Here is a 12,113-nt window from a genome sequence, read left to right on the forward strand (position 1 = left end):
TGCTCGGCATCCCCCCCGTCTCTCCCGATGGAGCAGGGCCGTGTGCCAGCAGGTTGACAGGGACCAGACGAGGCTCCGTGCTCCCAGAGCTCCCTCAATGGCCTCATGCTGCACCCAGACCTGGCCCCAGGCTCTCTGCCGGGCTGGGGCCGGGAGCAGGGCAGGAGCTGGTTGAAAAAGCCCTTTTCACCCCTTGCTCAGCTGAAGGGCTGCAGCATCCATGCACCAAGGAGAATGGTGGAGCCCATGCCGGAGGAGGTGGGGGGCAGCACCCATGGCAGCTGGATCCATCCCTGCCTCCCGGTCGTGCCTTGATGGACTTGCCTGTGCAGTCCCGCTGCCTCTGGGGGCTCCGGGCCGTGTCCCTGCTGTGGGTGCTGCCGCCGGGCAGCTCCAGGGGATGGCACCCACCTAGGTGGTACCCACCCGTGGCCAGCGGGATCCAGGCAGAGCCCCAGAGAGCCAGGGGTGTCCGGCTCCGTCCTCCCACGGGCTGTGGCATCCTCGGCGAGTCCCCACGGCGGCGAGGAGCTGCACCAGGACAGAGGCCCTTGAGTCCCCAACGTTCAACACGCTGCCATAGGCAGGGCAGGGCAGGGCCGGCCTAGGAGGCACCCAGGGCCTGCCGGGCTTCGGGCAGGGCGAAGGCAGGCCCAGGCGAGGGAAAGGCCGGCGGGCAAGGGAGCGCCGCTGCCCCGGGGCCTGCAGAGCCCCCGGCCGGGCCCCCGCCGCCCTCCCGCGGGGCCGCCATATGCTGCCTCCCCCTAATCCCCGCTGATTGCCTCAGGGCGAGGGAGGACGCAGGGGGCCCGGAGGGACATGGCCGCCCATCTGCGCCCCCCACCCCAGCTAGGCCGGGCACTGGGGGCACCAGGCCTCACCTCAGGGCCTGGCGCCCCCATCAGGGGATAGGGTCAGGCTGCCCGTGGCTGCAGGCCTCAGGGGGGCCGCTGGCCGTCGCGATAAGGGGCCATGTCGTGACAGAGGAGGCTGTGAGGACTCGCCCCCTCCTTGAGCGGAGATGGCTCGCTCCCCCCTCCCACAGGGAATGGTCCGCCCCGCGCTCCCCCACCCGGGGAGGGGATGGTTCAGCCCTCGGCCCCCGCGGTGCAGCCGGACCGCACCACTGCGCGCTGCGAGGGGGGGGGGGGAGCGGCCCCCACCACTGCTCCGGGAGTGGGGGGGGGTCTCCTCCCCCTTTCCCCGCCCCACCCAGCGCGACACCCGCCGGCTGTCCATCACAGCGCGCTGCCGGCCAATCAGCGCTCCCCTCCTCCGGGGCCCGTCCGCTGACGTCGAGCTCTCATTTACATACAGCGCCCCGCCCCACTGCCCCCTCCCACTCCCCCACTCCCCCCCCGCGGCGACGTCATCCGGGCTCTGCAACCGCCGGGGCGGCGCGCGCCGCTGCTGCAGTTGCTGCAGGAGGAGGCGGCGGCGCGAGCGCGGGCTGGAGGTGAGCGCGCGCCCCCGCGCCCCCCCCCCCCGCGCCCCCCGGGCACCCCCCGGCACCGGCACGCACCGGCACCGGCGGCTGCACCACACCGGGGGCGGCCGGGCGGGCGCTGCTCGGGGATGGCTGGCGGGGATGGCGACTGCCGGGGGGGGGGGGGGGGGGGGGGGGGAATGCAGCGGGGCGGGGGGGGGGGGGTGCCGAGCTCCCCGCTGCAGGGGGTGTTCTCTCGGTGCACCGGGGTGCGGCGGGGATCGGCCGGGTGCACCGAGCTGGGGCCTGCGGGGAGGGGCAGGGGCTGAGCCTCCTCCCTGCAGCACCCTGCACCTCCTCCCTGCAGCACCCTGCACTCCCCCCCCCTCCCTCCCGCAGCACCCTGCAGCACCTTGCGCAGCCCCCGCCCCCCCCCCCCCCAGCAGCACCCTGCACCCTGCAGCGCCCACTGCCCAGCATCCCTGTGCTCCACCCTGCAGCACCCTGCAGCTGCAGCACCCTGCACCGCCCTGCAGCCCCGGGGCGAGCACCCACCTCTGTGCACCCCTGCCCGGCATCACCCCCCCACAGCGCCGAGCACCCGCCCCGCAGCAGCGTGCTGCGCTGCCGAAGCAGCGGCCGGGCTGAGCACGGCGTGCGGGGGCACCGCTGCAGGTGCCATTTTGCAGGGGAGATGTAGGAGAGGCTGCAGCGAACCGGCCGCCAGCTGCACCCCTGCCAGGGTCGTGGCCCACCCCGTGCCGGCAAACGCCGGGGTCCGCGCACCCCACATGTGCTGCAGGCGCCTTCTTGGGGTCCCTGCGTTGGGGGTGACAGGAGCCGGCCTGGCAGAGCCCTTCAGGGCCGAGTGACCCTGCTGATGGCAGCCCGCCTCGCCCTCGGTGATGCTCGCCCATCCCAAATCAAAACATGACTTAACCGTGCCCACGCCGGTGGGAAACGGCTCCGGACTGCGGCACCGGTGCCAGCCGGGACCTGGCATCGCGTGAGTTTGCAACCGCCGCCCCGGCTGTTCCCACGCCGTCCCCGTCACGGCCTCTCCTCCGCCTTGCAGATGGCGTCCGCTACCGACTCCCGCTATGGGCAGAAGGAATCCTCGGACCAGAACTTCGACTACATGTTTAAGATCCTGATCATTGGCAACAGCAGCGTGGGGAAAACCTCTTTCCTCTTCCGGTACGCCGACGACTCCTTCACGCCCGCCTTCGTCAGCACCGTCGGCATCGACTTCAAGGTCAAGACCATTTACCGGAACGACAAGCGCATCAAGCTGCAGATCTGGGTGAGACCCCCTGGGGTGTCCCCACCGGTCCCCAAGCTGGCACGGGGGTGCGTGGCGTGAGGAGGAGGTGGGGGGGGGGTTGGTTGGCGTGGGGCTGCTCCGCCGTTTGCCGGGGCTGGAAGTGCCGTGGGGTGATGCCGGGAGTGATGCTGGTAGGGAGAGACATGTCCCTGGGGACCCCGCCATCTCCCGGAACACCCCGAGGGGTGGCCGGACGCTGCAAGCTGCCGGTGTCCCCACGTCCCGGGGGGGTGACATACCACGCTCCCCCCCCCCCCCGCAGGACACAGCCGGTCAGGAGCGGTACCGCACCATCACCACCGCTTACTACCGCGGTGCCATGGGCTTCATCCTGATGTACGACATCACCAACGAGGAGTCTTTCAACGCCGTGCAGGACTGGTGAGCGCCCGGATCAGGCTCCGGGGACCTCCCCTAACCGTGTCCGTGTCCCCCTCCCCTCCTTCACGGGCATCCCCCGGCACCGTGCTCCCCCCCCGGCCATGATTTCCCTCTCTGCCTTCCCTGAAGGTCCACCCAGATCAAGACCTACTCCTGGGACAACGCCCAGGTCCTGCTGGTGGGGAACAAGTGTGACATGGAGGACGAGCGTGTCGTCTCCTCAGAGAAGGGCCGCCAGCTCGCCGAGCACCTGGGTGAGTAGGGGGGGCCACCCCGGCGCAGCCATCTTCCCACAGATAACTTAATTAGGGGCTTAATTCCCTCGCTGTAATTCTTCTGCTTCAATCGCAGCGGTGACTTGTCTGCCTAACGAAAAAAAAAAAAAAATAAGGTGTAATTAAGCCGCGAGCACCGGGGTGTGATGGCGCTTTCTATTACAGCCCCATAAACCCGCCGCTGGCTACCGAGAGGTGCCGGGTGGGGAAAATGGGGTGTCCCCGAGTGGGTGCAGGGGCAGGTTGCAGCCGGGTGGTCCGGGCGTGCGGCACGCGCAGCGCTTTAAATATTTAACGAGGGGAGGAGGAGCTGCGTGAAAGGTTTCCGATGTTGGGCGGCTGGGTGCAGGGCGGCAGCGAGGTGGGGGTTTGCAGCCCTGATGTGTGTGTGTCGTTTCGTGTCCCCCCCCCCCCCCCCCCTTTCCGTGTCGTTCCCTCCCCTCAGGTTTTGAGTTTTTCGAGGCCAGCGCCAAGGACAACATCAACGTCAAGCAGACCTTCGAGCGGCTGGTGGACATCATCTGCGAGAAGATGTCGGAGTCGCTGGACACGGCCGACCCGGCGGTCACCGGCGCCAAGCAGGGCCCCCAGCTCACGGACCAGCAGGCCCCCCCGCACCAGGACTGTGCCTGCTAGGGCCAGCCCCCCACCCCACCCCCTCACCCCCCCCAAAAATCGGTCAGTGCATCCCCCCTCCCGCTGCTCCCCTCCCCAAGCCCCTCTTCTTGGGGTCCCGCGGGGGCTTTTGCTGCTGATACCTCCGAAAGGGCTGCAGCCCCTCTAGGAGCCCCCCCCCCCAATTCAGTTAGGCTGTGCCCCCCCCTCCCCTTAATTTATTTTTAAGCCTGGGCTGGTAGAAAACTCCCCCCGTTCTGCTTTTAATCGCTCCACGAGCCCCCCTCTCCGAGAAATATTATTTTCTCTGTCTGTTCGCCACCGCCGGCTCCCATCGCCCCTGGTCCCGTCCCTCCCCGGGGAGCAGGGACGGGCCCCCCTGGCCAGGGTGAGGGGGGCTCTGACGGGCCCCCCAAAACCTCACGTCCCGGCTGGGAACTCCCCGTGTCCCCTCCCCAGCCTGGCAGTGGCCCTGCCTGCCCAGAGAGCTCCTGGGGGGCTCTTTGTGCCTGGCTCTCCTCCCCCCCCCCCAGATGGATGGATTATTTCCTAACTCTTGTTTATTTGTATAAATAGATGCTAATTTATGCTCCCGCCGTCTTCCTCCTTGTACATAAGAAAAACTCCGTGTAAATAGGCGTAGGAAGTGACGCTGTGCGCGTGACCTGCTGTGCTGTGGCCGTGTTGGTGCATTTATTATTATTATTTTTTTTTTTTCTCCCCCCTCAGTGTGGTAACCTTGCTTGTGAATATCACTTTTAAAAAAATCTATTATTTAAAGGTTTGAAAAAAAAAAAAAATGAAAAAAAATAAAACCACATGAGCGAGGCCAGCCAAGCAAGCTGTAGCAAATTAGCCCCGGTTCGAGGACGACGGGGACCTTTGCAGAGCCCCCGGTTTTGGCTCGTGGGGGTGGCGAGCAGGGCTCGGAGGAACATCACTAATTTGCTACAGGGCGTTCGGCTCCTCCTGTGTTCCTGTAGTACCGTGCTTCTGTGGAGACTGTGAATAAGTGGATATTCCTGTAGCGATGACTGACCCGGAGGTCTTGCTGCCCTCTATTTATTTTTCATGGAGCGCTGTGTCTTTATTTTACAGACTTCCCCCCCCCCCCCAGACCCCAGCACCATCTTCCTCCCATCTTCCTCCCTCCCCTTTTTCCTATTTTTTGTGAAGTTTACTTATGGAAGAGTTACACTGTACTGTACAAATGTCAAAAGTGTCAAAAGAGTACAATTTCCTAAAAATCACTGTATTAAAGAAATGTTGTGAAGAAATAAATCAATGCTGATCACCGGTTCCTCGGGGTCATTGCAGGCGGAGAGGGGGGCAGTGGGATGGTCTCTCTCCTCGGTGTCGATAACCTCGGCTCTCCTCGGCCCCGCGCCGTCGAGCTCGTTGCCGGAGAGGAGCAAAACCGATCTGGTTTCTTAATTAGCATTCACCAAATGGCTCCTGCCGTGGCTCAGCAGCTTGGCTCGCTGCGGTGGGAGGGATGGTGTTCCCCCGGGGGTGTGTGGCAGGAGGGACGAGGACAGAGCTGTAAGTAAGGCACAGCTTTAGGAAAAAAAAATCACATTTAGGCAGTTTTCATCGATGCTGGAAATAAATAAGTTCCCAGGTTAGGGAGCGAGCGTCCAGTTGGCCCAGGGAGCTGCGGGGCTGGGATGAGAGGGATGCTATGGTCCAAACCCGGCAAAAAATTTGCCTTAAAAACCCCCAACCGCCTCCGCGTCGACTCTGCCGCTGTCAAACCCGGCGGCGAGCAGGCGGCCGCAATCACACCGCTATTTTTATAAAAATCGGGTGGCTGCAGCCCAGCCCAGCAGAGCCCACGCGCGGCGCCGGGGAGGTGGGTGCAAGGTGGAGTGAGAAGGGAGCCGAGGCAGCAGGTGAGGAGGAGCCGAGTGACTTCTCCCCTCAGCTCCAAGACAAAAAAAAAAAGCAGCAGGGAAAGGGCTGAGGAGCAGCATCCCTCTGCCAAGCAGCCGAAGCGGGAGCAAGGCAGGGACGCGAGTGGCTGGCTCTGCAGAAAAGCAGAGGAGGGTGTTGGAGGGGAGCAAGGGGCCAGCCTTGCCCTGGAGAAGGGGGAAAAAAAAAAAAAAATCTGGCTGCAGCAGAGGGGAGAGCGCTGGGGACCTTCCCCGGGACGCTGAAGGCAAAGCGTAGCTGCGGCAGCTCCTCCCCGCCCCGGCAGCGCGGGCTCTGTGGAAGAGTACAAAAAGAAATGGCTTTACAGGCCAGCCCGTGACACGAGATTGGTTAAAAATACCCAAACCCATCATCGCGATTAGTAGATGAGTTAATCAGCAAGATCCGCTCAGGCTGCAGCGAGCTGCAGACGGCGGTTGCGGCGGTCTCCGGCCATCACGTTCGTTGGGTGGGTTGAGCCGCGTCCGCCGCGACGGCCAAAAAACCGCTCGCCGCAGGCAGGAGCCTCCAAAAAAGTCGCAGTCGCCGAGAGCAGCTGCCTCTTTACATCCCGACACCGCGCTGGTTCTCACGCGGCGAGTCGTGCTCGGCGCTCGGGGGGCTGCCAGGCTAGAAAATAAGAGAGACGGCGCGCGTTCGGCGCGAGCCCGGCTGGCCGCGGCGGCGAGGTAACGGCCGCGTGGCACCGTGGTGCCGGTGCTCACCCTGTGTTTGAGGTAGGAGAGGTAGGTGTCCCAGCCCAGCGTGATCACGTTGATGTAAACCACCCGGTACTTGGGCGGGACGAAGAGGAAATTCATGAGCTGAGCCGCCGGCCAGACGCACCAGTCAGCCTGCCGAGAGCAAAGAGCAGCCAGGCGCTCCCCGCCGGACCCCGGTCCACGCCGGGGCGGGAGGGAGAGCTCGGGGTGGGGTGTATTTACCTTGTAAAACTCCCAAAATTTCTCCTTCAGCTCCTCCCAGCTCTCCTCTAGAGACTGACCCTCCAGCGTGCCCATGCCTGCGGGGACAGACGGACGTCAGCGGGGACTGGGAGTGCTCACAAGGCTCCACGCTGGGGAGGGTGGATGGGAATTAGCATCTCAGCTGTGCCGGACACCGAAAAATGCCCAAAAAAACCCCCCCAAAGTGGGAGGGAAGGGCAGTGCCGGCACCAGCCAGAGGGAGGGAGCTCCAGGAAACCCACGTCCACCCCTCCCTGACCAAGGGAGGGTGACAGGCGTCATGCCAGCACCCACACACCGGAACACGTCACCGGCAGCGTGGGCCACGCTCGGTATTCAGCGCCGCCGACACAAGGTGGGTGCCGCGGCGTACCGAGGAAGTACCAGGCGCCCAGAGCGGGCGATGCCACCACCTGGTCGATAAGGACTTTCTTCAGGATGGTTTTCAGCCCCCGCACGCCCCGTGCCGGGAAGGCAGCGTCCAGCCAGAGGTACCAGTAGTGCATCAGCGGGCCCATGCTGCAGCCGACGGCAAACATGCGTCCTGCAACACAACACCGCGCCGCGGCGAGCGATGAATTATTTATGTGACACCCCCCGCCTCCTCCCCATGCACCCCCCCACCGCCTCCGAAAGCGGATCCGGTTCTGGGGAAGGCACAAAGGGAGCGTGGCTTTGCGTGGTGCCGGGGAACCGGACCCTAATTCCCACCCCGCCGTGATAACGAGCATGAATTAAACACCGCGTCAGGCTGCCCTGCACCCCCTCCCCGGTTCATGTGTACCTCCCCCCCCCCCCTCCGGGGTGTCACCTGTGCGGGCCACCTGGGGCTCGGTGTCCGGGTGCCGCCGGCGGTGCCAGGCCTGCTGCAGGGTGTCGCCGGTGGCCAGCAGCGCGCCGCAGCTCACCGTGTTGGTCAACAGCAGCAGGCGGCCGGTGAAGAGCGGCTTCCAGCAGCGCAGGAGCCACCGGCCCCGTGCCAGCATCCTGCGGGCAGGCACACCCCCCCCCGGCCCCCCCCCTGCCATGGGGGTCAGGGGGGATGGAGCCCCCCCTCCCCCCAGTTACCCTTGATGTAACGCCCCCCCATCACCCCGTGCCCCCCAGTCACCCCTGTGCCCCCCAGTTACCCATGCTGTGCTCCCCAGTTCCCCCAGTTAGCACTACTGTACCCCCCAGCTCCTCCTGTGCCCCCCAGTTATCCATGCTGTGCCCCCCAGTTCCCCCAGTTAGCACTGCTGTACCCGCCCAGCTCCCCCTGTGCCCCCCAGTTATCCATGCTGTGCTCCCCAGTTAGCACTCCTGTATCCCCCCAGCTCCTCCTGTGCTCCCCAGTTATCCATGCTGTGCCCCCCAGTTCCCCCAGTTAGCACTGCTGTACCCTCCCAGTCGCCCCAGTGCCCCCTGTGCCTCTGTTACTCCTGCTGTGCCACCCAGGCTCCCCTGCTGGACCCCCCCATCACCCCAGTGCCCTCCAGTCACTCCTGTGTCCCCCCAGTTACCCATGCTGTGCTCCCCAGTTAGCACTGCTGTACCCGCCCAGTTCCCCCTGTGCTCCCCAGTTACTTATGCTATGCTCCCCAGTTCCCCCAGTTAGCACTACTGTACCCCCCAGCTCCTCCTGTGCTCCCCAGTTATCCATGCTGTGCCCCCAGTTCCCCCAGTTAGCACTGCTGTACCCTCCCAGTCGCCCCAGTGCCCCCTGTGCCTCTGTTACTCCTGCTGTGCCCCCCAGGCTCCCCTGCTGGACCCCCCCCCATCACCCCAGTGCCCCCAGTTACCCTTATACCCCTCGTTTCCCTTGCTGCACCCCCCCCAGTCCCCCCAGTTCCCCCAGCTGGACGCCCCCCACTCACTCCGGTTATTCCTGTACCCCCCCATTTACTCCCCTGGGCCCCCCAGTTCCCCCTCCTGGACACCCCCCCGGTACCCTGCGCCCCCAGTTCCCCCCGTGCCCCCCACTGACCCATACCGGGACCCCTCGGGGCTCCCAGCCCCTCTGCCCACCCCCCCCGCTCACCGCCGCTCGCTTCCGCCACCGGCACCCGGAAGAGGGGGCGCATCCCTTCACGGGACGCCTTCCGCTTCCGGCTTCCGCCATGACGCCTACCGAGGCGCAGGAGGACGCCATGACACCTACGGAGGCGCAGGAGGGCGCCATGACACCTACCGAGGCGCAGGCGGCCGCCATGACACCTACCGAGGCAGCAGCGTTTCCGCGGGGCCGGGAGGAGGCCAGGCCCGGGGCCCCGGCGCCCCGCTCTCGCTCTGCCCCCCCCCCCCCCCGGCCCCGCGGCGGGGCAAGGCCGCCCCCTCCCCGCTCCCCCCAACACACCACTCCGGAGCCTCTTCTTTTTCCACTAAAACCATCCTTTTTTATTCGCCGCTCGCTCGGTGCTCCCACGCCGTCCCTCAGTGCCTGCAGCGAGCCGGGGCCTTCAGGGCCCCCAAGCCCCCACAGGCTTTGGGCTTCTCCCCCTGCCAGAGAGCGGCCGGTAGAGCCCCGGTGGGGACAGGGATGGGGACGGGGACGTGGACATGTCCCCCAGCCCCGCCAGCCCCCCCTCCGGACCCCCATCCCACCTGGTAGAGACGGCAGATCAGCCCCAGCAGTGAGGCCTCGGCCTGCGCCTGCAGCTCGTCCGTGTGCTTCTGTGGGAGGGGGCATGGAGATGGGGCCGGTCAGGGCTGGGGCGGGGGGGTCCCCGCGGTGTCCCGGCCCTGCCCGGCACCCCGGTTCCCCCCTCCTCACCCCCGCCGTACCCCGTTGATGACGATCCAGGGGACGTATTGGTGCGGGGGGTCGAGTGCCTCCGTCAGCTGGGCGTTGCGGTGCATCAGGGCGGCCCCCATGTCCCCGTGCATGCAGGCGGCGATGCGGCCCCTGTCCAGCTGCGGGGCGTAGACCTGCAGGCACTGCCGGGGAGAAAGCGGGGGGGGGGGACACACGGGGACGCACACGGGGAGGTCAGGGGGACGGGGACGTCCCTGCGGCGGGGCACGGGGGACGGGGAGGGGGACGTACGGCCTCCAGGTTCTTGGTGACGGAGCTGCCCGACTCCAGGCAGAAGATGACGGGGAAGTAGGTGCTGAAGTTCTTGGCCTCGTGCATCAGACAGGTCTATGGGGACGGGGCAGGTGGTGAGGGGCCACCTTACCCCCCCGTACCAGCACCATGGGGACAGGGATCGTCACTGTCACCTCGATCAAGTTGCCCAAACACTCCTCCGGGCCGTGCTGGCACTGGAAGTGCCACTTCCCGCTGACATTCCTCTCCTGCGGGACCAAATGGTCTGAGCTGGGCCGGCAGTGCCAGGGCGAGTGCCCGCAGCACCGGGTCAGGCCGGCTCCTACCTCGGCGTTGCCGTAGGGCACCAGGGTGATGCTCAGGGCCTCCTCGGGCAGCAGCAGCCAGGCGGCGAAGAGCTCATGGACCAGGAACCCGCGGCACGCCGGGCACAGGCTCTCATAGAACAGGCTCAGCTCCACGGGGGCGGCCGCCGGGCGCGAGAGGTTGGCACAGCGGCTCTCCACCTGCGTGCGGGAAGGTTTCGGGGTATGCGGTGAGGGGGTGCAGATGCAGCCCCCTCCCATAGTTGCAGGGGATGTGGGGCAGGAGAGGGACGAGGGTGTGCAGGGCCAGGAGGGAAGTGAGTAGCCAGGGGCCTCCTGCAGCTGCAGGATCCTGTGCGCTGCTGGCCCGCAGCGCCGGGGCTTTCCACGGGAACTTCCCCAAAATATTTTGGGGGAAAACATATCCGGTGGGGCCGGGACGTGCCTGGGTGGGGGCACGGCCCAGCACCCACCGCCGGGTGGTGGCTGCAGCCCCGTGGGGCTTGCAGGGCGCTGCCAGACCCGCCGTCACGGCAGTGTCACCATCCAGGGATATTCAGGGCAGAATAAGCCGAAAAGCTGTTTTATGCTGAAAAAGCAGAAGTGCCAGCGGCGCCTGGGGAAGGGTTGGAGTTGGGGTCCAGCTATAGCACGGTGCTTCCCCGGGGATGCTGGCAAGTGCCGTGGTGCCGGTGTGGCACGGGGGCTCTGAGCATCCCTGTGGCATGCCAGCCTGTGCCGTAGGGATGCTCAGAGCCGGCACTTGCACCAGGTACCGTGGCCGGGTGATGCCCCGACACCGTCCCCGCATACCCCATCCCCGCTTGCCGGGCAGGCACCCAGCCCCGCGCGTGCCGTTTCGGCGGGACGTGTCCCCACGTGCCGGGCAGCCCTGCCCTGCGTGGGCTGCCAGCGCGGGTGGGCAGCCGGGGCAGCCGGGGCAGCCCTGGCACCGGCGGCTCTGACCTGGCAGGCGACGGCGATCTCCCACGAGCTGCACCAGAGGTGGGCCGGGTAGTCACAGCCGGAAAAAGCCACCCCGAGCCCTGGGGCCAGCAGGGCCACCAGCACGAGGAGAGCCAGCGGCACCGTGGGGGCCATGGGGACAGTGGGGTGGCACGGAGGCGAACCCGTCCCGGTGAGGACTTTTAAAGCCCGGCTGCGCCCGCCTCCGCGCGCCCTTCCTGCCCAGCTCAACCGTCCTCCTCATGTGACGCCGACGCTGCTGACTCACACGGGGCCACCCGGCTCCGGTCACCCCATCCTCGCTGTCCCACCCCAGCCCCGAATCGGAGCTTTGGGGTCCCAGCCCCTCGCCCCAGCCTCGCCGGCAGCAGCCGCTTCCCCGCAGGTTGCGACAGGTCCGGAACAGAAACCCAACCCCGAGCAGCCCGCGCTCGGCGTCTCCCAAACAAGCAGAGGGGTGGCTCCCTGCCGAGCCCCCGCGGAGCCCCCCGCAGCTGGGTGCGGGTGCCGAAGCACCCCCAGGCTGGCAGCTCCGGGTGCGGGCAGGGGGTGCTGCCCAAACCACCCCCCCCGGGGCTCATTTCTGGGGCCGAGCGTAGAGGAACCTCGTACTTCCCCTGCTGTTTATAGCCGCTGTTTCCGGCCATTTCTCACCCCTTGGGGCTCAGCTGCCGCCTCTTCGCTTGCCCGGCCGCCGAGCCCAGGGCTGGGCCCCTGCGTGCCCCAGCCCTACAATACGTCCGGGGAGCAGAGTCCTGGCACAGCCCAGCACCGGCCGGGCGATGGGTCACATCCTGCACCCCGCCCCGGAGCTGGGGCACAGCCCCAACGCCCTCCTGCCTCCGCTCCCCCGGCGTAACACCCCTCCCACAGAAATCTCCACAGCCATTTCATTAATTCTGTTTATTTCTTTCTTT

General features: G+C 66.4%; 3 protein-coding genes across 4 annotated transcripts; 1 reads left to right on the forward strand and 2 right to left on the reverse strand.

The window, feature by feature from the left end:
• Window positions 1-1,404: 1,404 nt before the first annotated feature.
• On the forward strand, window positions 1,405-4,044 carry RAB3A (RAB3A, member RAS oncogene family). Its single transcript, XM_050910695.1, has 5 exons — window positions 1,405-1,456; window positions 2,502-2,729; window positions 3,013-3,131; window positions 3,261-3,385; window positions 3,852-4,044. The coding sequence occupies exons 2-5, from the start codon at window positions 2,502-2,504 to the stop codon at window positions 4,040-4,042; spliced, it is 663 nt and encodes a 220-aa protein (XP_050766652.1). The 5' UTR covers window positions 1,405-1,456; the 3' UTR covers window positions 4,043-4,044.
• Window positions 4,045-5,234: 1,190 nt separating this feature from the next.
• On the reverse strand, window positions 5,235-7,883 carry MPV17L2 (MPV17 mitochondrial inner membrane protein like 2). Of its 2 annotated transcripts, none has more exons than XM_050910696.1 (5): window positions 7,709-7,883; window positions 7,271-7,441; window positions 6,877-6,953; window positions 6,658-6,786; window positions 5,235-5,561 (listed from the first exon to the last, which is right to left on the reverse strand). In XM_050910696.1, exons 1-5 carry the CDS (start codon window positions 7,881-7,883, stop codon window positions 5,487-5,489), a joined length of 627 nt encoding a protein of 208 aa, XP_050766653.1. In that variant the 3' UTR covers window positions 5,235-5,486. The 2 variants fall into 2 exon arrangements, with proteins under 2 accessions (XP_050766653.1, XP_050766654.1); XM_050910697.1 differs by having other exon boundaries at window positions 5,493-6,562.
• A 1,377-nt stretch (window positions 7,884-9,260) lies between these two features.
• IFI30 (IFI30 lysosomal thiol reductase) lies at window positions 9,261-11,331 on the reverse strand. The gene is made up of 7 exons (XM_050910694.1): window positions 11,197-11,331; window positions 10,252-10,431; window positions 10,099-10,173; window positions 9,923-10,018; window positions 9,661-9,813; window positions 9,481-9,549; window positions 9,261-9,375 (listed from the first exon to the last, which is right to left on the reverse strand). Exons 1-7 carry the CDS (start codon window positions 11,329-11,331, stop codon window positions 9,310-9,312), a joined length of 774 nt encoding a protein of 257 aa, XP_050766651.1. The 3' UTR covers window positions 9,261-9,309.
• Window positions 11,332-12,113: the final 782 nt, after the last annotated feature.

The sequence above is a fragment of the Gymnogyps californianus genome, chromosome 24, assembly GCF_018139145.2.
Source record: "Gymnogyps californianus isolate 813 chromosome 24, ASM1813914v2, whole genome shotgun sequence".
Classification (NCBI taxonomy): domain Eukaryota; kingdom Metazoa; phylum Chordata; class Aves; order Accipitriformes; family Cathartidae; genus Gymnogyps; species Gymnogyps californianus.

What these genes read in the sequence shown, in the direction of transcription:
- MPV17L2 (XM_050910696.1), bottom strand. Translation starts at nt 7,883, where the DNA reads ATGCTGGCACGGGGCCGGTGGCTCCTGCGCTGCTGGAAGCCGCTCTTC. An exon ending in GGGCGCCTGGTACTTCCTCG is followed by an intron (nt 6,954 to 7,270) that starts GTACGCCGCGGC and finishes CTGTCCCCGCAG; the next exon opens with GCATGGGCACGCTGGAGGGT. An exon ending in TCTCCTACCTCAAACACAGG is followed by an intron (nt 5,562 to 6,657) that starts GTGAGCACCGGC and finishes CCTTACTTACAG; the next exon opens with CTCTGTCCTCGTCCCTCCTG.
- IFI30 (XM_050910694.1), bottom strand. Translation starts at nt 11,331, where the DNA reads ATGGCCCCCACGGTGCCGCTGGCTCTCCTCGTGCTGGTGGCCCTGCTG. An exon ending in GTTTGGGCAACTTGATCGAG is followed by an intron (nt 10,019 to 10,098) that starts GTGACAGTGACG and finishes CCGTCCCCATAG; the next exon opens with ACCTGTCTGATGCACGAGGC. An exon ending in TGATCTGCCGTCTCTACCAG is followed by an intron (nt 9,376 to 9,480) that starts GTGGGATGGGGG and finishes GCTCTCTGGCAG; the next exon opens with GGGGAGAAGCCCAAAGCCTG.
- RAB3A (XM_050910695.1), top strand. Translation starts at nt 2,502, where the DNA reads ATGGCGTCCGCTACCGACTCCCGCTATGGGCAGAAGGAATCCTCGGAC. An exon ending in TTCAACGCCGTGCAGGACTG is followed by an intron (nt 3,132 to 3,260) that starts GTGAGCGCCCGG and finishes CCTTCCCTGAAG; the next exon opens with GTCCACCCAGATCAAGACCT. An exon ending in CCAGCTCGCCGAGCACCTGG is followed by an intron (nt 3,386 to 3,851) that starts GTGAGTAGGGGG and finishes CCCTCCCCTCAG; the next exon opens with GTTTTGAGTTTTTCGAGGCC.